General features: G+C 38.9%; 1 protein-coding gene across 2 annotated transcripts; it reads left to right on the top strand.

Annotated features, from left to right (window-relative positions):
* The first annotated feature begins 1,457 nt into the window (after positions 1–1,457).
* Positions 1,458–22,978, top strand: OPRK1 (opioid receptor kappa 1). Of its 2 annotated transcripts, none has more exons than XM_059487221.1 (4): positions 1,458–1,700; positions 2,190–2,500; positions 15,545–15,897; positions 20,551–22,978. In XM_059487221.1, exons 2-4 carry the CDS (start codon positions 2,241–2,243, stop codon positions 20,976–20,978), a joined length of 1,041 nt encoding a protein of 346 aa, XP_059343204.1. In that variant the 5' UTR covers positions 1,458–1,700; positions 2,190–2,240; the 3' UTR covers positions 20,979–22,978. The 2 variants fall into 2 exon arrangements, with proteins under 2 accessions (XP_059343204.1, XP_059343196.1); XM_059487213.1 differs by having other exon boundaries at positions 20,446–22,978.
* Positions 22,979–24,487: the final 1,509 nt, after the last annotated feature.

The raw sequence follows: 24,487 nt of genomic DNA, 5'->3' as shown, positions 1-24,487 counted from the left end.
TAAATTATCAATGAGTGCTAAAACACTCATTTGCTATCTTAAATCTGTCTTGAATATTTTAGTTGCAGAATGTGGAAAATTCTGGGGAAGATATTAATAAGAAGTTGAAACTTGCCAGTACGATTATTTATGAGAAGATACAGCAACAGTAGGTCCCTTCAGTACATGAGCAGGAGACCATGGATTGCAGAGGATAAAACCAGAATTGGAGTACAATTTATGTTAGGATCTACTTCATCTTCAAAAAAATGACTTCTTCTTAGGTTTGTGTCCCTGTCTCAGGGACATTTCTGTCACACATTTTGTATTTTGGATTTTTATCCATCGTCATTAAAAGTGAAACTTTAGACAGCTCTATACACAGGATCATGAGCAGTTACTGAAGTTCTGGAGTAAACAGTGACCACAGTCAAAGCCATTATCATATTTGAACACGGCTTTTCCTCTGAGAGAGGGGGTTCTGTACCTTTGAAGCCTCCTACATGATTTCTCACTCAGCTGACATAATTTAGTCTCTTGATTATAGGTTTAGGAAAAAAAAATGGTTTAGAATAAAAAACTCAGTCATATCACAGACACTCAACAAGTGGAGCATGAAGTAAAGTTTCAAGATCAGAAAATCTTGAAGGAAACCCACAGCCTCTCTCTTTCTCCAAAGACACTTTGAGATGCAGCCAGTCTGGCTGTTTCCAGCCTCTTCCAAAGGAGTAGGAATAACTCAGGCTCTGCCTCCTCTCTTCCAATTTGCCATTTAGAGAGAGTTCTGGTGGTGATTTCAAGGTCTGTGTGCAAGTTAAAAGATACTTGAACACATACATTGGTGCTTTGTCAGCTCCTGCTTGAGGGAGTATATTAGGGGATAAGCTCTGAGGGATTTCTGTGCACACCACCTCCCTGTTTCTGGCTGCAGCTGGGAGAATAAAGTGCTACAGGGAATTCTGGGCTTCTCACGTGGTGTGGTACAGCTTGAAAAAATCTGTACAGTAATTAGGGTGCCCCTCTTTTCTTTGCTAGCCAGCTTCTGACTTTGGAGTTGCAGGTGCAAAGGATCAGGGGCACAGCTGCCCAGTGAGAAATGTTTTGGGCACACAGTTGTGGAGTCAAGGCATGAAGGAGCTGATGGACCAGGCAAGGCATCTAAACTTAGAATTCCCCTTTTATTCAGTGTCTACTAGTCTGAAATCCTGTGGGATTCAATAAGGCAAAGAGGATTACTTCCTGAGGCCTGGGAGTGCAGAGGAATTGAGGAAAGAAAACTTGGAAAAGTGTCTTAAAATAAGCATTCATTCACAACAGAACTTATTTCTTGCTTTGCTTTTAATTTATCTGCATCTCAGTGTTTAGAAAGAAGTCATGTGAGCTTCTGAGCTGCGGGGACAGAGAGAGTAGAGAACGTGTGCATCAGTGCAGAGTGCTGCTGGAGCCCTGGCAGAGCGAGAGGGAGGCAGAGGGAGCCTGAGAGAGAAAAGGCGAAGTGGTGGGAGCTGGAACAGCAGCATCTGCTGCTGCTGCACGCTGCAGCTCCTGCCTGGGAGCCGGCTCTGCTGCCAGCACGCCTCTCTGAGGGCGCAGGTGCCTCACATCCAAAACTCCTAGGTGGTCAGTGGCACTTCCAGGAGCCAAGCAAGGCGGCTCTATTCTTTTCTTTTCCTGCCAAGAGCACCTGTTTGAGGACTCCGCTTCTTTTCCTGGACTGAAAGGTATTTTTTGTCATTAATGTGGCTTTTCTATGAAAGCAGGTATGGGATCAGGAAAATATAACTCAGGGCAGGATGTTAAAGAAGATGTGCAGAGAGGTGGTGGGTTTCTCTGTCTCCTTCCCCTTTATAGCAGAGCTTAGGCAGTGAGGAGCCCTTGTTAGGATAGAGTTTGACTTAAAATATGAAGACAGGAAAGACAGGGTTAAAGTGTGGGGGTGGATCTGAGCTGTTCCCATCTGGCTTGCTTCACTATGCAACCTTTGAAAGTGGAGGAAAACTTTCCTTGTGCACTTAGAGAAGCAGCATTATGTACCAAGATGCAAAACTTGAAATCATTTAATATGAATGTGATTTGCTTAAATATCTGCTTGGCAAATTACAGTTCCCAGCACAGCAGAGCTCCCCTTAACACATACAAGTTTCAGAGGTCTTAATGTTCTGTGGCTGTAAAAATACTTCTCTTTCTTTCTCTCTCTTCCCTCTTTCCAGCATACTTGCCTCCTGCTGTGTGCCCTCCTCCTGGTGTCGGGCTGTGCCCCTATGGATGCCCCCATACAGATTTTCCGTGAGGAGCCAGACTCCACCTGCTCCCCAGGGCCCTGCCGGCCCCCCAGCACCAGCAGCAGCTGGCTCCCGGGCTGGCCAGACTATGACACCAACGCCACTGGGGCCTTTGGGGACGGCCAGCACAACCACACCAGCATCTCCCCCGCCATCCCCATCATCATCACTGCCGTCTACTCGGTGGTCTTTGTTGTGGGCTTGGTGGGAAACTCCCTGGTCATGTTTGTCATCATAAGGTAAGAGGTTTTGGGTACCGGTTGGAAGAGGCACAAAAGACCGTCCCTAACTTTGTCAGGGTGGGGGAGAGGGTGGATTACGGAAGCCCTACGGTGAGGAGCTGGAAAAAAGCAACTGAAATGACCCAAATCTTGTCAGTCTCAGTGGTTTGTCTGCGCTTGTGTTAGAGAGAGAAAGGACGAGCTGGTGAAATGTGATAAATCCTGCAGCCTGAGGGAAAGCGCATTGTGCCTGGAGCTGTGTTCATTGGCTGCCCTCTAGGGATGAGATGCTGCTGCATCCGAGGGAAAAAAGCTCGAGTGAAAGAAGGAAACTTGTACAAGGCAGCTTTTATTTCCACTGTGAGGAGACCCCGAAGGACAGCTTATGTGTCCAGTCATGTGGACAATGATCCATCATTGCCTTGGAACCTAATGTTTTCTTTAACAAGGAGGAAAAGCCAGGAAATGATAAAGATAGGAGGAAAGGCTTAATGTAAAGCAAGGGATGATTTTTCTCTGTTTAGCAGTGTTTAAGTCCAGTTGACGTTGAATTGAAGAAAGTAGAGAAAGTGCTGAAATACCTTTTCCATGGTTTTCAGGAAAGAGGCAAAACCTTTGTGTCTGTGTTAATGAAGATTTCAAACTAAACCATTTGGTGAAATGCACTGTTACTTATGCTTGCACTTACACTTGTGTATTGGTGAATATTTTAGTTTGCACTGGGCTTCCTCCTCTTTCTATCCTTTTCATTTGTGATCTGTAGGCATGCTTGGATAATGCTGTTTAGCAGGGTGATAATGAGCAATACAGGGCACTGAAATCATGCAACTTCTTGGACTCTTTCTCCACAGCCTGTTTGAATTCTGATAAAGTTCCTGGGGAAAAAAATCCCGGAACTGTGAAGTATTCATTGCTCCAATGAAATCAGCTTGTACGTGGAAAAAAATGGAGGTATTGGAAGGGATTCTCTTTTGTAAGGGATGTATGATAAGGGTCAAGAAATTGCAGAATGATAAGGTAATTGTCAGACTTGATAAAAGGGGAAGTTATGAGAACCACTGAACTTGTTGATAAAGTACTTAAAAATGATGGGTTATAATCAGGTGAATACCCTTGAATAATGAAAATAAATTTACTAGTCAGTGCAATAAAAAGAGATGCCTGTGGTCAGCTCAGAAAAAGTGGTCAGCTCCAGTTTTGTGATGTGATTTTTTACCCCTGCATGCCCTTTTGACCTTCATTAAGGGTAGAGATTTAATTTAATTTTGCATTTCTCCTTCAAGAAAAGAGACTCCATGCTTGACAATTACACAGCTGCAAAGGCAGAAATTTTTCTAAGCCATCAATCAGTAACAAAGACAACTGATTAACTGGCCTGGGCACGGGAAATAACCCCAAACTCAGCCCCAGAAGTTAGCATGTATAGATCATACTGGTGCACATATATTTGCTTTTTTCTCTTCTTCTGCTACCCTCCTAAGACTATTTTTGTAAGGCTCTAGGTAGCTATTGCTCACTTTCCTTCTAGTTCCTACATAAGCCTTTCCTTGAATTTTTTCTTTTATCTCTTAATTACAGGGTAAAAAAAAAAAACAAACAAAAAACCAAATATGACAAAAACACCTGTTGTTTTTTTGGGGGGGAGGTGGTTGGTTTTTTTCTTTGTTAGATTTCTCTCCTAGGTTTTTTGTGTGGCAAATGCAAATCATTAGCTGAAGTGCAGGCAAATACAAGCCAGCAGTTCTTGAAATATTTCAAACATTTGCGCGAGAGGTTTATATTCTTCATTTTTGTCTGAACCTCTCATGTCCCTCCATTTTTTCCTCACATATACTCTCTGCATGAGTATATGTGAAGTATCTCAGGGTGGATTTTAATGACCCATGAACAATGTACCCTGCAGTGATGTCTTTTGTGAGGAAAGACAAGGTCTGTGGGAAGTTTGGGAAATAAGATGGTAGGGAGAGGCAGATCCTGTCCCCCAGCCATCCCACAATAGCCCCCCTCCAGCTGCCACAAATCTAAAGTGGGATGGGGATATACTGAGGCTCTTTTTTACCTTCCAGCTGAGTACAGGCTTTCTCTGAGGATCTTTGCTGCCATTTCTCAACTCTGAATTCCAGATCTGCTCTTCTCCTAATCCCCTTTAGACAGGCAGACAAGGCAGGCACGACTCCTCTCCCTTTGCTCATTTAAATGTATAATATTGTTAGAATAGTTCAGTTGGGATTATTATAATAATCATCTAGCCCAACTGCCTGACACTCCAGGCCTGACACTGGTTCACTTTTTGGGTGACAAAAAAAAAAGTTCCTCCCTCTGTTCTGAGATTTTCAGTCAAAGTGCTGAAGCGTCAATGCTGCGGTAGATTTAGGAGATTCCAGAATCTTGAGATGCCTCAGAAACAGGGTCAAATTCAGCCATAGCCTGTGGTATAGGCAGGCCTTGGCCAATTTCTTGCTTTAATACCACTACAGGAGTGGTTTTGCTACTTCTGCATAAGGGCTGCTAAAGCTCATGGACACCAGTGAGTCAGCATCTTAGCAGCTTGTGCAGGGGGTGCTGGGTGAATGAAATCTCTTACAGGTGGAGTGTTCTTCCACTGAGAGGGAAAACTCAGAGTTTCCTCAGAGGAAAAAATAACAGGAGAATGCTACTTCAATCACATGTAAAAACTCCTGACAGAAAAGTAGCTGAGTTTGATACAGCTCCTGTGAGAAGAGATTTGTGCTGAATCTGACTGGGAATGGTCCTTTAGTACAGCGTCGACCGCGTAGCCTCTTAAAGTATTTCTCAGGAGACCTGGATTCTTCTCTTGGTTTTACTATCAAGTTTCAACACCTTCTCCTGTCCTGATGAGTTCACTTCATGGTTTCCTCACATGTAAAATGGAAATGCTGGTATTCACTGTCTTTAACCACACAGCAAAAGTTAGATTTAAAAGCCAAAGTCTAATCACTAAAGCTTATAACAGGGCAAGACCAGGTCTATCGTAAGGACCCTGGGCTCCTCAGACACACATAGAGTGGTAATTTTGATGTGCAGAAAAAGCTCTGTGTTGAGCAGACAGGGCACTGGCACTCTGTTGCTGCCCGTGGCTCTTGGCTCTCCCAGTGTGGGTCGGTTGCAGGATCTCTCCCTGTGTCTGGATCAGCACGTGCACCATCCCAGAGGGCTCTGCTGTCAGCTGGTGCATGGACACTCTGTGCAAGCCATGGCATGAGGGGTGTAATGCTGTCCTGGGGCTGCTGCCTGTCCTGGGGAGAGAGTAAGAGAAAAAGAAGGCGTCACATTGCTTCTTGTACTGGTGGGAAATGTAGGCACTGTGTGGGAAGCACAGTCCTACCCTAGGGAGGAGGAGGGGAAGCAGGAAATGGGCTTGCAGATACCTGGTAAAGCTGTCTGACCTCACCTGAGGAAAGTCCTACAGCCGTGTGGTTCTTGGCATTAGCAGAACCTACCTCTGCCCCAAACCTTTTATTTTGAGATTAGCTTTTCCTCTGAGGTCTCAGAAGATGTTTTTGGAAGTAAGTTGGCTGAAATGGATAAAAAACCTATTTGTCCTTGGAAGCAAAATGGCTTTTTTCTCAATTCTTCTTACCTCATTACTTTTTTTCTTTAAAATTTAGGACTGGCTGTAAGCAAAATCATAGTTTCTTGTGACAGCTGCAGGGAAGAAAATCTCCTGACTAAAGTAACAGCTTTAACTAGGATCTGCACTTACCAAAACCATAAACATACTCTGACAGAACTCTGGGAGGTGCTCTCTCTTACCCTCTCCAGATGCCCTTTTTCTATGTATTTATCTTACCCTCATTGTTCCTGAAGTAATTTACTGAGACCAACTGATATCAACAGGATCTCAAAGAGCCAATCCTGTATTCTTTTAAAATTATCTTTCAAGCTTCCAGTGAACTGAATAATTTTCTACATTCAAGAATTTTTAAGAAGAGGTTGTGTTACAGATATGTAGATTGATTACTAAGGGAAAAGAGAAACCTTCTAATTCTCTGCTTAGTTTAATGTTGAAGAAAGCGTTTTACCACTAATACATTTTTGTTCTTATATTCATTGAACTGAACAGCATTTTACCTAACAGGAAGAGTGTATTAAGGAATGTCATATAAAACTGACTCCTTTCCAGATTGCTTTTAAAATTTCTTCATCATTCATCCCAAACAAGAAAGAAAATATTTTTTTAAAAAAGTACACAGCAATTAAATGGATTCAATACATTGGTTTAAATTAATAATAGATTTTGATACCATCAAAAGATCACTTGTTAAATAGCTTTAAATTATTGTCCTAATTTTATTAAATTATATTTGGAAAGAATATTGTTCTGAAATGAAAATTTAAGCTCCAGAAGAATTGACCCAACTGAATTAGCTGTTCCCTATTGCTGGCAGTCTGCATGATTTCATTCTTTTATGAAATCAAATCAAGGCTTTGACTGCTAAAGCTGAGGGTGAACTGTACTATACTTTATGAAGTTTAGGACTTTTAACCTCTCCTTTGCTAATCAAAAATCTGACAGCTTACTACTACCAGCAGAGAGGCATCAAATGGATTGATAGCAATTCATCATGGATTTCAAAGAGCATTTAGCTGCACCTCACTGAATGGAGGTAATTTTGATCAGTTCTGCAGCGTTAGTTCAAACGTGACATAATTTCCATCACTACTTTGAGGAGTGATCATTACCAAAAGCTTTTACAGATGGCACAAAGAACAAGGCAACAGGAAACATGAAAGAGCATAGGCCTATAGAAGAGTACCGATAGTTTGAAAACAGAGACCATTTAAACAAAATGTTACTATTTCTAATACATTTGAAACCCAGCTAGACAGTGACCAAGTGAGACCTGGGATTTATAAGCTGACAAGGAATCCAACTCATGGTCATGCTGTGATAACAAGAGCTGATACTGAAAATAGGCAGGGAGAGAGGAAAGGCTTGAAAGGAATATTTACCACAGACAGTATTAAAGAGAGGCTATAGCTTATAGTGAATAATGTGTTTGGCTTCTGAAAAGTAATTTGGTATCCATCCAGACGTTTCCGCTGGGCTAACAGCCAGGTAATCATTTAGTTCAGAGAAAGGCATAACTGGAATCAGTGTCTGGTAGCAAGATGAATTACAGAGAAGCTTTTTCAACTGAAAGAAAGTGAAAACTTAGAAGAACTTTCCAGTTTGGCTGCTGGCAAGGCAGAAAGCTTGAGATAACTTTACTGTTGTTAGATGGGAGAGTGGTAGGTAGGTAGCCCATGATCCTGGAGGAAGCACAGGGAGGAAGCACAGTAAGGAGATGGTGCTGGGGGGCACAGACTGGCCAAGAAATGAGGGAAGAGTGGGGACCTTTCAGTGAGTTTTTTTTTTCTGAGAAAGTATTTTGAATTTGCTGAAAGGGTGTTGTAAAAGGAAATTCTTAACTGGGTGAATTGGATTCCTGGGACACATTAGGAGAAGGGAAAATAATCTTCCTGTCTTGCCTACTCTCACTGTCTAAACTGTGATTACTTTGTCCCTTTAAATTAAATTCTCTGAAACAGATGGGTTCCCAAGAAGAGTTTTGATTCCAGCTATGTATTTCTTTCTGAAGAAAAAGCATCCAGCTACACTTAACTTCCAGGAAGTATACTGCAGGTCTCCATTTTGGTCTCCTCTTCTCTAAATATCAGATAATTCTCTCAAAGTGAGGAATCTGTGCTCTTCTCCTTAAGGAAGACATTGTGCTTTGCTTATTGCTATCTTCTTTTGTGAATTTAGAGAGATATGAGGAAAAGGCAATAGGAATATCATTCTGTCTACAGACAGGCATGCGTGCACAAACTAGATTAGTTGTGGGGAAAGGGTGTATGCAGATACAATGAGGATATTGGAAGAGGGATGTCTGACCATGCTGGCATTCCACAAAATGTAAAAATGATATAAATAAAGAATATGTAAAGGTGCACAGCACTTAAAAAAAAAAGTACACAAAAATTAAATTGATTTAAGATATTGGTTGAAATTAACACTAGATTTTGAAAACACCAAAATATTACTTGTTTATTTGCTTTAAATTGGCATGGTTCTATTGGGAAGTTGTCATGCTAGGCTGTGAATTACCTTTGAAATATTTATTTCTCCCAAAGCCAGAGGGTTCAGCTCTCATTAGATTCACCTTCTAATTCTCATGAAAGTTAAAATTAATTTTAGGCAGTTTCCTGTTTTCAGTTTTGAGACATTATTTTAAATGAAATCTCTATGTTCTTTTCATGAGTATGAGAAGCCAACTTTATTCAGTGTATAAATTCGCAAATTGTGATAAGAAAGTAAGGAGAACCTTTGTGTTTTCTCAATTTCTTATACCAATCCACCTTGGTAACATGCAGCTGCTCATCTCTGCTCCAGAAGTCAGCAACACATTAAGAGTGAATGTCTAGAATTTCCAAATTTAGCTGTGCTGCATGTGAAGCACAGAGGATATTACATTTGCTCAATGCACTTCCCACTGCATTGTTGGTAGTCCAGCCACTGTGGCTACTGTTGGGCAACTGGCAAAAGCCTCCTCGGGTAGTGACAGATGAGAAACTACATGGTAGGATTAGTCCATACAATCTAGTCAATGCTCATTTAATGCTCACACTCAGAAAAGTTTTGTTTTACCATGCTGCTGGATGATGGACTGCATCAGGACTTACTGTTGGACTCACCTTTTGGAATGACTGGTTTGTCAAAGTGGGCGGGAGAAGAATATTTTCACCAGGAAGCTACAAGCTTGTGCTCTTCTGTTGGCTGTAATTTAAAGTTTTCTGCATTTCACTGGAATTACCTCCTTTAGGGACGTGTGTGTTCAGCTGGTCTGTGCTGTGGGCTTCACTGAGGCAGGTGAGGAAAACAGATACATGGGAGGAGTCCAGAAAAAACCTCCCAGATGCCTCCTAAGAGGGACTGATGACCTCTCCCTGAGCTGGCTCACTGACCTGTGCATTTGCTGTCTTACCACACAATTCTACACTTGTTATAGAGCAAAGTCCCTTGTCTCCCATTGAACCTTATTATGGGAGTGTTGACCCGAGACTTGGGTCTCCACACTTCTGAGTGTGTAGTTGTCCCATAAAACACTCCAAGCTGTGCCAGTTGTTATTCATCCCTGTGCCAAAATGGAGACCATTGTTTTGGCAAGAAGAGTGATACCCATAGCCCAAGACCCCTGAGTAAGTGGTTTCTGAGCTCTTTCCTTTTTTCTATCCTGCAGAAACATCTAGGGGAAGCAAACATTCAACAAACTGTTGTCTGCTTCCAACAAGGAAAGAAATACCCTGAGAAATCTTTTCCTGGGGCTATTATCCCTATTTCCTTGAGAAATGAGGTCTGTTCTCCTTACCAGGCAATCTCTGCTCTACTCAATTCCCTCTCCCATAAAACCATGGGAAGCACTTTGCCAAAGGAGTCCATGTACTTCATTAAAAAAAAAAAAATTCTTCCAAGAAAAAGGAATATCAGGAAAGGTCGATGTTACCAGAGAGAGAGATTCAATGTTCATTAGAGCAATGTACTTGTGACAAGTAAAAAGGATTAGAATGGTCTGTGTAACACCCTGGGAATCCCCCATGGCAGGACTGGTCACTGAGAAACATCTGCAGCAGCATCAAGTTTTTCAAGAGATAGAATAATTTGACTGACAAGGTCAGTATCCATCTCTACTTATAAATAGAGAGCAAAAAAATCTGCTACATATTCTAAGCTAATTGTCCAGGCTCTTTCATATTGTTATTAGACATAATGGTTTCAGATAAAGTACCAATTTAGTGAAATTCTGCATTCTCACTGATTCATTTTCAGCTGCAGTGACCCACAGCACCCTGACCTCTGACCTCTCCTATCAAAGTCATGGAAGCAGAAATTTCACAGTATTTTTTTTCTACCATTTTACAGTTTCTTGCAAGAGAGGCTTTTGAGCTCACATAAAAAATATTAAAAGCCTTCATCATAGAAGGAGAAAGATTAGTTCATTTTTGTTAAGTAGTGTGAATTTTCTTCCACATTGACCACTACATACATGGACTTGAACTAATTCAGAGCCTGGTTCTTCAGCTCAGGAAGAAAACCTTCCACATCCAATCTAAATCCACAAGATTAAATCTTGTTCAGGCTCTGTTTAGGGCTAGTGCAGGGAAGAAATTGTAGTGGAAAATTGTAAGGATTTTAACTATACCTTTTGACATTCACATAGATTATGCTGTCTGGGGGAAGAATAAAAGACAAATTTATGCTTTTCTTTTTTGAGCTGCTTTAAAATTGGTATCTTTAGATGCTTATTAGTAAAAAGAATTCCACTTTATGATGTAATTTTGTAGACAACAATTTTAGGTCCTAAAAGATTTGATTAAGACAGGCAACCATTAAATATGTGCAGTAACAAGGTTTCCCTTTAAATAAAGTGTCATCTGAGATCCTCTACTGCTAAAATGTGGCAATTTAAAATATGATAATGTCATATAACTCAATACAAACATGACAATTACAGCATGTTAATTTTTATATTCTTTAAATGACCTTAGCCTTCATTTCATATTGGCATAAGATTTTATATTGGATTATGAATATCCAAGAGAGACCTGAGCCATCCTTTTGACATGGTAGGAGTTTGGAATAGATCCTCCTGGATTTTTTTTTTGTTTTTTTCTTCCTGTTCTGATGCAGTATTATACTGACTATACTCAGAATACAGCCTTGAGATTTAGAGCTTTCCTGACTAAGCTTTTCAGCTGCTTGATCTCCATATACTTCATTCAGAGGAACCTAGTGGAACAGAGCCTGCATCCTGCTGATAGGTGTTTTTGCAATTTGCTTTAGATGTGCTTTAGCTCTAATTTTCATTCTCTTACCCAGGTATCTGTGAAAAACCTGTGTTTGCTATTCCTCATTATTTTACGCTTTTGTACTTTCCCTCTGCAACTGGAGAAGTATATTTGTAGTATATTTGATGTAGTATATTTCTTATCTTCCCTCTGTAGTATATTTGTTAGTTATGCTCCCTTCCCCATCCCTTATTTTACACTGCAGGGAACATTTCGTTACTCCATCCTATTACAGTTACATGAAAAAAGTTTGACCAGAGCCTCTTTCTCCCCTTTTATCAGCTTTTCTAATGTTACTAAAATCACAATTCTCTCCTCTCTTTGAGATAATAACTTTAAGGGGCACTACTAGCAGATCTTTTTCTGAAAGCACACCAGATCCTTAGTAGCATGTTTCCCTCTTCTGTTACCACAATTTCATTGATAGCGTAGGCTGGAGGTGTGATTTCTTCTTATTTACTGTCTTAAAAGCTTGTCTTAAAAGCATGTTCTACTCCAGGGAAAAGAACAGTAATGATGAGTTGACTGAGAAACACAGGGAAAATTTCTAGGGGTCAGTGTAAAGTCAGTCTCAAAGAACTTTCTGGTTTTGGAAAGTGAATGATTCCTAATAGCTTTGAGAATTTTACTTTTGATATGTAAGTAGACAGAATTTAAAACTTGCTCCTTAAAAATTTCATCACATACCCATCAAAAAAAAAAAAAAAGCATCCATATGAAAGTGCTGTGTTTCATCTTGACTGTTTTTCTGCTGTTTTGATATATCTTCTAGTTTTTAGTTTACAGAGGCCTGAGCCCTGCTTATAGCTTTACAAGTAATCTTGAAATCCACCAGCTTAAGTGATCAGATTTTTTCTGCTCCTTGAAATTAGATTCTAGCACCTGGTTTAAAAGAGGGACTTTCCATTCCTATGTAGTGTTAGAAATGTTGCCATTCTCTTAAGTCCCTGTATCTAACAAACCATTTTTTAGACATAGGATTTCCCATGAGCACTTTACACAGCCATGGTTTATAAATATTGTAATAGTCTTTGAAACTTGTACCTCAGACACTAAGAAATGCCATTAATTGCTACTGAGGCACTTATGCTGTAATTATGTTCAGATTTACCCTATCTGTCCTGCTAAACTAATTAAAGCAGATAGAAATATTTTTGCTTAAATGAATTCAGATATTTGATCAAGAATTTTAACTTTGCAAAAGTAGACAAGATTCCCTTACACAATCACTGTTTTGACCTTGTTCAAGTGAGTGGAGAGTATGGTGAGATAACCCCAGACCACAAAATATTATTTCCTTCTATGTTTTGGTGCAATAGAATGAGTTGTGGGAAAGCAGGCAAATCCCTTATCTTATGAACTTTATCAGGATCTGCTTGAAAGGGTCTGACAGCAACAGCAGCCACTCTGTTACTTAATCTGGACAGTTGATTAAACCTGCAAGCACATATCTTCAGAGGCATTTAATAATTTTCAGGTGTTTAATTAAAAACATTCAAAGGAGTTTAGATGATTGAGTCCAGATTCTCAAAGGCATTTCTGAATTTTCTAAACTTCTAAATGAATGTATGACTTTATCTATAGTGCCTAATAACTTTAAAGGCCAATACCACATTTATACACAGGCCAATGTTTCCAGGCAAAAGTAATCAAGCTCTTTACTAGCCCAGTTTTATAGCACTTGTTTGCTATTTTTCCACTTAATCTAGGGAGGAGAAAAGGGGTAAAGGGTACAGGGAAAATATGGCATATAAAGTTGTAATAACACACACATAAAATAATTAAATTAAGGTTGCAAAGAATAGGAAATATGAGATATAAAGACTTTGAGATATTTGCTTTTCCAAGGCTAATAAAATCTTAGATATTTTCCCCCAGTTTTCTGATTTTCTTAAAGGAAACAAAGGTCAAGATAATTCTTCTATACTTTTTGAAAGCAAACTTTCCCTATCCAAACCCTTGGCGAAGTTTTTAAAGATCTACAGATATAATGATTCAGGAGAATGATTACTTGTGTCACCTCTGCTTTTCAAAGGTCATTTCATTTCTTCTGAATGTTCCTGTGTTAAGTATAGTGACTTGTATTTGACTGATGCAAACTCTTTGTAAAGCAGCAGACCTTGATTTGCAGGCATCAGTGGATGAAAAAATTACTCCTTTCTTTTTCTCCATAATAATCACCTTAGCTGTTAAGAAACAGCTGTCAGTGTTTCTAAGCTGAATTTGTCTCTCTTAAGAGTTTTATGTATTTGTTCTTGTTATGCTTTTCTGTGTAGTCTGAAAGAACTCTTCAGTACCTGCTATTTTCTCCCTGTGAAGGTCTTCAGACACTGTAATCAAGTCACCTCTTGGTGGTTTTTTTGATAAACTAAATGTGCTCAGCTCTTTATGTCAGAGAATTTTCTCCAGTCCCTCCAGTCCCATTATGCAATCATTCCAGCTTTCCACAGTCTCTTTATTGCAATAGGAGCAAGACAGCAATTCCAAATATCATCAGTGACGTCCGTAGAAGTAAAATTGTCCTTCTACTATTCTATTTAATTTAATGGAAATGAGTCCATTTTAATAGAGAGTTTTGAGTGTTTAGTAAACGTTTGTTTGGTCTTACAGCTGAGACACACTTGAAGGTAGTATTTTTTCCTTTCTTTTTTTAACCAGAAGGGAAGTTATTTGTCTGATATGTCCTGTATTTGCTTTTTTTCTAATAGTAAGGACTCATACTTGTGTTTGAACAGTGCCTTAAGGGCTATAATGTGACCTACAGGACAAAATTCCTCCTCTCCTGGAGGGTCTGTTGAGGAGATTGATCTAGTGGGGGGCAGAAGCCCAACTCTGACTGATGGTTCAGTATGTGGGTGAGAAGGATGTGTTCTCTCGTCCCTTGCAGATTTTTTTCCCTTTGCTTCAGACCAACATTTGGCTTTATTTCCTCAATAAGTCTTGATTAGAATGTTTTAGAAAACCTAATGTTATTTTTAACATTTCATATTGTTCATAAAATCAAATTCCTGCCTGCATTTTTTTAATAGCTAATTTACATATTGGGCACAATTTGACACAACTGCTTAATTTATTTTTAAAATATTTTTTATTTTACACATCAAAGTTTTGAAGGCAAATAACATTGTGTTATGTGATCATTGATTAAAGTGGTTAAATCTTATATTTCCACTGTAAATTATTAGTGGCGTATAGCAAAATGTAGCTATGTGTGTTATGTGTGCACTTCTAGTTTGGACACACATCCAAAATACGGGACTGAAGCAGTTTTGAGAAAGAAAATCTCATTAATCCAATGATGAATTAACAGCATGAGCAAACTATTGAGGAGAAGCATTTCAGCCAGGAGTGATAAGTAAATTCCCATGTCAGCAGGCTCTCCATCTTCCTTTGTGTCCATCACAGAGAGGGAAGCAGTCCTCCACAGGCTGTCTCCCAAAACTGTCATTGGGGTCAAACAAAGCAGGATGTCATCTCAAAAACCAGATCCTATTATTCTATGCAGGCTGAGATTCCTACCAAAGGCTTACTTTTGATGAAATTAAAGAATGCAAGAAAAAATACTGCTATGTCAGTTTTTTTTCCCCACTGTGGTATCCTAAACAATAGTCATCTTTTACATTATCAGTCATAAAAGAGAGGACTGGGAAAAGCTGATGGTAAGAAAGGAGAAGAAATTGGCAAGGAAGGAACAAGGAAGGTAAATGACTAAAACTGTATCAGCTGGCATTGTAGTGAATTCAAGCAAGACAAACTGTCCCAGCAAACATATCAATTAACTTGTTTTCTTACTGGAGAATGGCACAACAGTTTCTTCCACAAACCAAACCCAGAATCTCACAATCACTGACAGATAGCTATGAGAAAAGGAAACAAAAATAATTTTGATAGTTTCCAAATTTAACAGTGATATTTTCTTGTAGTGGGATTTGAGGAAAATTGAATTGATATTTGTCTAATTAGATTAAATGTACTCATACACCTGTTTTGCCTATGGTAAATAGCTCTAACTGCTAATACAGGTGTTGTGAGATTGAATAAAGTGTGTTCACTTTTATCCCAAGGGTCTTGCATTTGTTCGTGTTTCTATCACAGATGAGAAAAGACATAAAAAACCCCAACCAGGGCAAAGCCTGACTGATGAATTGTTACTATCTGAATGAACATAATCATATCTTGTAGTGATAAAGCCTTACTTTTTTCATTCTGCAGGTACACAAAGATGAAGACAGCGACCAACATCTACATCTTCAACCTGGCTATGGCAGATGCACTTGTTACCACAACCATGCCTTTCCAAAGCACCGAGTACCTGATGAACTCCTGGCCCTTTGGTGATGTGCTGTGTAAAATAGTGATTTCTATTGACTATTACAACATGTTTACCAGCATTTTCACGCTCACCATGATGAGTGTGGATCGGTACATTGCTGTGTGTCACCCTGTGAAGGCTCTGGACTTTCGTACGCCTCTCAAAGCGAAGATAATCAACATCTGTATCTGGCTGCTGTCCTCATCTGTTGGTATATCTGCAATAGTTCTTGGAGGCACCAAAGTCAGGGAAGGTGAGTGCGAGCATTCAAAATGCAGTTTTTTATTTATCAACTGACAATAAATTGTAGGTTCAAATATTGATCAAACCTTATTTATTCCTTCTTTAAAATTACACCTAAATTCCTGACATTTTGAAATATATAGTAAAACATCGCAGTACAACATATAAATAATTAAAGCTCAGATGCCCATACCAAATAAAAGAACAAAATGCACTTTGAAGCACTGCCTCTGCTAGAATGAGACCATCAAAAACTACAAGCAGACAGCAGGGGAAAATTTTCCAGAGTTTAGTCACAATGGGCAAATCTAGAATCAGTTTAGGTTGAAACTTGAAATGTGGGCTTAAGGTTCTTTTTGTAGATGTTGTGAGAGTAGTTCTGATGAAGTTCCAAGAGCAGAAACTAGAATTCTTGTCAGTTTGTTATCACTGGCCATTTCACAGAATTTGAAGGCAAAGAAAGAAAAAGAAAGTAGGAAATGAAAAGTCAGTTGCATGAGAGAGAAAATTAAGGTAAATTATATATGACAGTATCTCAAGATCATCTTTAAAAAGGGATGGGAATTTATAGGGAAACCTGGAAAAGGTGAGAACAAGGACTGTCACAGGAAATGGAAATTCAGGCTATGGCAGGGAAACAGTTACAAGAACACAAAGTCAATGACAACTGTATGCAGACCATGTGTAGGCTTTGCTTGAAATGCCTGTTCCATGAAGGACTGTGGATTTAACTCCTGCAGCTTCTGACTCATCACCCTGCTATGGGGTTAGTCTGATTTTGAGATCTTCCTTGAGAAAGAAGGGAGAGAAGCATTTTCTCACACATGTGCTTCATACCCCCAGGTGTAATGCAGTGCAGGGGCATCTCAGGATTTTCAAAAGCTGTAGACTTCTAATGGTGTCCTTGGGTTGGGATCATCCCATTACTGGATTGCTGGATAAAATACAGGCATTTATTTGGTAGGAGTCTTGTTTGAGATGTAAACAGCCTTTTGAAAAACTATTCATAATTTCCTGCACTATCAACCTTTTCTATTTGGAAAGGTTTCATTCCTCTTGAGACCAATGTTTACCTAAGGGCACTCTTTCATCTGGCAGAAAATAAATGCAGGATGTTAAGCTGTTTGACATAGACCAATGTGAAAAATCATTTCAGTAACAGCTGCTCAAGGGCTGATAGATCTGGCTAAAGATATATAGATTTTCTTGCTGTTAGTCTTCTGTTATGTAGGTGACAGAGAAGTCCTCTGGAAGCTCCTCTTTCAGTGCTTTGGGGGATCACGTGTCTTGGTCTGCAGTGCTGTAGCTCTTCTCCCCAGTAAAGTTTTGACAGGCTCTATAAAACAAGGTCTGCCTGGGGAAACATTAACTTCAGGTATGTTTGGAAGAGTGTCTTGCTACATACAAGATCTTGAAGGCCATGGGACACTGGCTCAGGCAGGTGTTTTGTTGGAGCCTGCTCAACTAACAGAATATTCCTGTCATTCAGTGTCAGCAGCACATTTAGATCAAGGGGCTCCTCTGAGGCCAGCAATGATTTAATGCCTTTTCCATGCCATGTAGAAGGCAGCCCTTTTTATAACTTATGAAGCAGAGGCTGGTAATACAGAACGCAGCTGGGCTAAATGAGGTTGGAAATATTGGCAGCTGCTTGTCAGCTGCTACTGTTCCGCCCTGCTTGTCTGATCTAAGGTCTCTCTCGAGCATTTAGTGTCAATTACCTTGTCTGGTGTGCTCATGACTTGCTCTGATAAATGCTGAAGTGGAAAGGCGAGGATGCTCCCCTTGCCTGACAGCTGGAGCTCAGGCCTGAAATTTGATGTCATGTTGCCTCAAACAGTTGTTGTTTATACGCTTCAGGGCCTCTGTTGGGTTCGCATTTAAGCAACAACTGAACAGCAAATGGAAAATGATTATACTTGAGGTTCCCTCACCGTGCTCAGTTAATCCATTTTGTTATCACAGCTCAGAATTGCTCCCAGGTGTGTCCTTTAGATACATTTTTCCTGCAGAATAAATTTTACATCTGTGTAAATTTTCCTACTCTGGCCATAATGGAAGTTTTCTTGCTGAAGAATTGTTCAGCTACCAAAAAAATAAAGGTATAATATTAACTCTTCATATTGCCAGTAAGGATATGAAGGGTATGAAAGTGACACAATCAATATTGTATATATAAAATGTATGTTTCCTAGACCAATATTAAGATTAATCTTAAATGGTAGTTTATCATGCACATTATAGAATATATTTACACCAACTACCACATGGAATTCAGTGTTTTTCCTTAAATATATCAATATAGTTGGAATATTTGTACTTCCAAGTGGAAAATGTCAGTATGAAATCTGAAGATTATGACACTATTCATAAGTTCTGCAACTTTTCAGGCAGTAAAAATAGAATATAAATTGGATTTTATTATGTTCCACTTCCAAAGTTCCAGAAAATTAATATAGTGTTGTGCATTATGATCAGAGTTTCTATTGACTGTTTCCTACTTATAAACTGGGAAAGTGCAAATGGATTCCACAAAGTACTATGCTATGACATTACATGTATCATATGCAATACATTAATAATAATGACTTTAGAATAAGATCTTCCATAGAAAGTATACTGCAATGAGATGCAAGATAATAATTAAGTTTGTATTCAATAATTTGGAATTCTAAAATAACATTGCCAAACAAAAATGATAGCAAAATATCATGAGGATGACCTAAAAATTTTGATAAATATGTGAAATTATGTCAATAGATCTGAAGAGGCCATTTCTTCTGGGAGTGGGTTTCAGTAAGTAGCTGGATGTGGTCTGGAGCAGCCATCCTTGACCACACTTCATTTTCATCCCACACATCTGGAGGCAGCTTTACTAGTTTAGATAACACAGCTGCATCTTGATTCTATGTCATGACTGCTGAGCCGTGATCTACTACAAATAGCAGTAATAATCGACAGGAAAACTTTCAAGACGATTGTTGGCATTTCTAGAATGAAATCAGGTGAAAGCAAGTATGCTTATGAAAACCTACATCACAAAGGATTTAGACAAGTTCACTGAGTGTCAAGTCACACTTGTGCTGTCACCTGAGTATCCTGCAGTATCAGCCTAGAAAAATATGTCCTTTCCACGTTCAGTTTTCAGAATCATACATTTATTTAAAATAAACCCCAAAAATATTTAACATTTTTCGCTGTAAATGTTTTCTATTAAAATGTTTCTGTATTCAATATTGCCCAATAACAGCTTTCTGATATCTAACCATGGAAATGTGTGTATGGCACTATAATGATAACTTCCTCTCCTAATTGTTTTTCCAAACAAATTCTCTGCAATATCTTTTTGATTTGGAAAGCATTTTTATAGCAGGGAAATATGGGCTGATTTTTTTTTTCTGATGTGTCCTGATGGAGACAGATATGAAAAAGTGATGTGCAGGAGTATACTGAATCATTCCACTCTTAGATCTGAATCAATGAAAAACAATACATAATAATTTGTAGAGGAATGACAAACTCAATAGGGAAAATGATTAAAAATTCAGAGAACTTTACAGGACAAAATCTAAGCTACAATTCAGAGTGAAAAATCTCTGTTAACCTGACTTATCTTCAGTAGAGTTAAACTACTGACAGTAGTTGTAAATTTACCCCTACTCTTGCCTTTTCATTTGTCTTATTACTTATTTTTCCATATGTTTTATATGCTGGAAGGCTCTAATGAGTTCAGCAAATTAAGCTTCAAACATTTCATTCCTTAGCTTCCTCCTGTCAGATGAAATATTTCTGCTAAATACATTCAAGTTTCAGCCTGGGGCTCCAAATCCTGGCATGGGCAATGCGAAAGGGAGTGGACTGATCTCTGTGGCCCAGATCCTGCAGTCTCTGCACAAGCTGCATTTCCAATGGCATGATCTGCTAAAAGAGTAGCTGCCATTTTACTCCATGCACACATGTATTTTATTTGCTTCTATTTGACAGAAAAGAAGATCTTTCCATGGGTTTTTCTGAATGTAAGCATTTGTGTGTATCATAGTTATGCTGTGAAAGGCACATGGGAAAAGGTTATTACAAAATTATCATATTTTGGCAAAATTTTCGTACTATCAAAACCTCCTTCAGCTTCTACCATTCATGATACCAAAAATCTTTCTCCACCCACAGACAAAAACATATGTAATTTGATAATAATGATGAGATTTCTGCTCTGCTGAACATGGTACTTAGTCTGGTTTTAAATCTCAGTGAGATTCAAATAGAAACAACTTTACAGATTTTGTTTTTGTGCTCTGCTTTTTTTGATCCTCCCATGGGAAAGAAATTTCATACAATATTTTGCTTTTGAAAAAGCTCAAAACTCAGTAATTTCTAGACACAGCTGCATAAAACCAGTTTCAATGGTAACTGAAAGCTTCCTTGGAGTGATTTAATGATAACTCCATTTATTACTATTGCAGTACATGCTAATCACTTTTCCTAGGTTACACTATGATAATGACATTGTTTAGAATATCTAATAACAAAGCAATTTTCTTCTTGCTTCCTTCATTTTTAGATACTGCTAGCACTGAATGCTCCTTGCAGTTTCCAGACAGAGATTATGTGTGGTGGGACATCTTCATGAAAATCTGTGTCTTTGTCTTTGCGTTTGTTATTCCAGTTCTCATTATAATTGTTTGCTATACTCTGATGATTCTGCGCCTGAAAAGCGTGCGGCTTCTCTCCGGCTCTCGGGAGAAAGACCGAAACCTGCGCCGCATCACCAGGCTGGTGCTTGTGGTTGTGGCAGTCTTTATCATCTGCTGGACCCCAATTCACATTTTTGTGCTGGTGGAGGCCTTAGGGGACGTGTCCCACAGCACTGCTGCCATATCCAGCTATTACTTCTGCATTGCTCTGGGTTACACCAACAGCAGCCTCAACCCAATCCTTTATGCCTTTTTGGATGAAAACTTCAAGAGATGCTTCAAGGACTTCTGCTTCCCCTTCAAGATGAGGATGGATAGGCAGAGCACCAGCAGAGTCAGAAACACTGTGCAAGACCCAGCTTACATGAGGGAAGCAGGTGGGGCAAACAAACCTGTATGACTAGTCGTGGAAATGTCCTCTTACTGTCCTCAGGAGAGGGAGGAGTCCAACGACCTGGGACTGACACAAATTACCACTGCAGTTTGAAATCGACTCACCCAGACAGACATTTCTGGAATATTTCAGAAATCCCAGCAGTTTGAACTAAAGCAAGTTTAATATCGATGAACAAAAATCTCCTGAAAATCGGCTCAAATGAAAAGGACCTGGTTGATGGTCAGATTTTGGCACCATATCTGCTGTACTTGAGCCAGCACTAAAACACATTTTTGCAGAGTGAAGCGATAGAGTTGTACCAGGTGATTCCGGATAAGAATAGTTCTCACTCTTCTCTTTAAAATATGTAACATTATAAAAGGCAACATATGGTCATAAAACTGAGCTATACCAGTAACTTCTGCCCCAACAGTGATTGCTTCTAAAGCACAGAGTTTGACAACTTGATCCTCTTTAACAGTGAAGAGTGTTAGGTTTCTCTGAACAATGCCACAGCTATAATCAATATTGTCCTCAATTAATATATCTGTAACCCTTGTTTGTGCTGTGAAAATCCAATTTGAGCATGATCTACGCACACACCAAAGTGATTTTATTGTGTCTGTGTATGGTAAAGCCTTTTGGCATTCAAAAATACTGGAATTTAATGGGAATTGTTATCACATGTTTAATCACCTCTGTATAATGTTTTGTATGTGTGATTTTCCAAGATGGTTGTTTCTTTATTGAGTCTGAATAATATAATATGTATTTTCAGAGTGTATATTGAACAAGAGCCTAGAAAACTTCAAATGCTTCACTTGTTACAAAATTAATGAAAAGTTGTGTTACATTCATTACATGGAGGAAACATTCTCATGTGTAACTTGTTTTCCTGGATAATATGTAAGCAGACTGAAATAAATATTTGACAAATTAGAAACAAGGGAAGGAGCACATGAACTAGCTGGATTGATGCAATGGAAATTAAATATTACTGGATGCTTTAATGGCATTTGATGGAAAAAGATCCTGGTTTATTGATGCTGATATATTTTCTTTGATACGATCCTATGATTTCAGTAATTTTCTCTGTTTTCCTGTGAAGATGGAGGTGTCAAGGCACAGATAAATAAGTTACTAGGTTGCTGAAGGTAAATTCATGGTAAAATGGAGCCTAACTTCCAGTCTATAGACTTTTGTCTTCCTGATGTTATATATCACAACTCCCACTACTGCTGTTGCTGAAATTTGGCTCTCATTATCTTCACCCTGGACACATACACCATATATCTTGTTAATTTTGTTCTTTATACAAAAGAAAGAATAATGTGAGTGCCTTCATTTCATGGAAAATTTTCTCAGAAACACAATCTGATTTGGTCCTATCAGACCAAAAATGCCTTGTGCACACCAGTAAAATCATGAGTTTTTTCTTGGACTAGCTGGCAGTCCAGTTCCTGTGGAAGTGCTGTAGAAATTCAGCCTTCTGCAGGACTTCCATATACCTTATTGTTAATACAGTCATGTATGTCAAATTTTTTTATATTAGTTTGATAAATGCTGCTGTTGAAATATTCAAGACAACTCTTTTTGGACAAGCCTAGCACTTTCTGATTGTTTCTACATGAAGAATGATTAGCTGACCTCAGGATGCTTTCCTTACCTGGGGAAGTGAATGATGCTTACACAAGTGCTGAGTCTCACTTCCTATTCTGTCATTCATTCATTTTCTTAACATGCATCTAGCTTTCTAAACTAAGTCCTGACCTTTAAATGGCCACAAAAAGAGAATGTTTAAGGTAAAAGTTGAAAATCCAAGGTATTTATCAAGTTAAGAGCAAGTGAAATGGGAAAGAACTAGAATCTAATGAACTATTTTCATTCAAAATAACCTATGTTCCTGTTCATGACTTACCATTTGCATATGTAAGTTTGTGCTTGAATAGGGTTTTTGTTCTACACATTATGTGCAATGCTTTGTATTGTAATGAAAAATCAATGTTCTTAATTTGCAAAAAGAAGGCTTCTAATAATATTTTTGAGGTTTATGTTTTTAAGAAGGAGATCATAATTTCCATTACAGTGGGAGGAAATTATAACTTCCTAACAATTAAGCTTGCAAAATGTTATAGGAATGTGTCCTTAAGGTTTATTTCTGTAATTGAACATTAACAGCCCAATTAGTCTGAATGCAGTAGAAAGGTGTCTTGGAAATTTTCTTGTCAAATTGAGCAGCTTACTGCACTTCACTGAAAAACAGCAGGAAACTGGCCAAGACATCTTTAACACATAAGAAAGTACATTAGAAATGATACTATGCTTTTGCTGACAGAATCTCCTTCTAGATGACTGAATTCCCATGGCGAAGCAGTTCACTTACTTTGTAACTCCAAGCCAACGATTTTCTCTCTCTCTTGTGCTGGCTCTAGGATGCACTAAGACACTAAGGCAGGGTAGGACCCACTCCTGCCTGGCCCAGGAGCAGATCTGGGTGGGGAATGGGGCAGCAGGGACAGGCTGTGCTGTGCCATGGGCCCAGGAGGATGGCAGTGTGGGGCAGACACAGGCAGGCAGCCTGGAAATTGGTTGCACTTGCTACAGCCACTCTTACATCCCTTTCTTTTTGGAGGTTCCAAAAATTCGGTACTGCAAAAGCATGGTCATGGACCTGCTTGTGGGGCTAAATTCCAATCAGTCAACTAGTATGGATAGCTAATATGTCACTTTCTGTGTTTCTACTTATTTTAACTGAGAAATCTTTTATTTGGAAGATATACTTCGTGTTCTGGTTCAGGACAGACCAACACATGGCAGAGAAATGATGCTTAGATGCTGAGAAACCCCAAGTATTGTTAATGAGCAATATCTCAACATGATGAGAAATTCAGAGGAAAACTGAAAATGAAATTTTTGTACTGTGAAAGGCAAAGGGAAAACACACCATTTTGAGCCAGATTTCCTCTTGGTTTTGCTAAATTAATGTAATCTTTGCAAAGAAGACAGGGAGATTGCGCTGGGATTTTATTTTCCTTAATTACTTATCAATTCTTAATCAAACTTAAAAATTGGCTGTTGTCTTCCCAATGAAGTTTTTTCTTCAGAAGAAAATGTGGATTCAGCAAAATTGATTGAGTTTGTGGTAACTTATGTAATCTGTCAAATAAAAAAAGTAATTGTGGCTGGATATTTTTTAACTGGATCTTACAGGAGTGCAATACAATATAGTGAGCACATCTATTCAGTGCCAGAGTGAGAGATTGGAAGATATTTCAACTGACTGAATCAAAGTATTTTGGCTTGGGCTTTTCTTTTTGCTGGACTGCATGTGGCTTGGGAACTGTTGCTGCATAAAGCCCTGACATGCAAGGTGGAATGATCTCAGACTGCAGATTTTGATCACTTAGTTAAAAGTGTTTTGATGTCCAGCTGTGTGGGTAATGCAAGAGAGTGAGCAAACACTGAGAGCTGCTTCCTGGAGGGAAGCAACTGAGAGCAGGAGCTGTTTTTCCTGCTGTGTTGGGTAAAACCTG

This window comes from Ammospiza nelsoni, chromosome 1, assembly GCF_027579445.1.
Source record: "Ammospiza nelsoni isolate bAmmNel1 chromosome 1, bAmmNel1.pri, whole genome shotgun sequence".
NCBI lineage: Eukaryota > Metazoa > Chordata > Aves > Passeriformes > Passerellidae > Ammospiza > Ammospiza nelsoni.
Note: the sequence above shows the minus strand (reverse complement) of the source record. Positions and strands in the feature narration are given on the sequence as shown.

Excerpts from the sequence above, each read along its gene's own strand:
- OPRK1 (XM_059487213.1), top strand. The coding sequence starts at position 2,241 with ATGGATGCCCCCATACAGATTTTCCGTGAGGAGCCAGACTCCACCTGC. Across the intron at positions 2,501-15,544 it reads GTCATGTTTGTCATCATAAG|GTACACAAAGATGAAGACAG; the intron begins GTAAGAGGTTTT and ends TTCATTCTGCAG. Across the intron at positions 15,898-20,445 it reads AGGCACCAAAGTCAGGGAAG|ATACTGCTAGCACTGAATGC; the intron begins GTGAGTGCGAGC and ends CTTCATTTTTAG.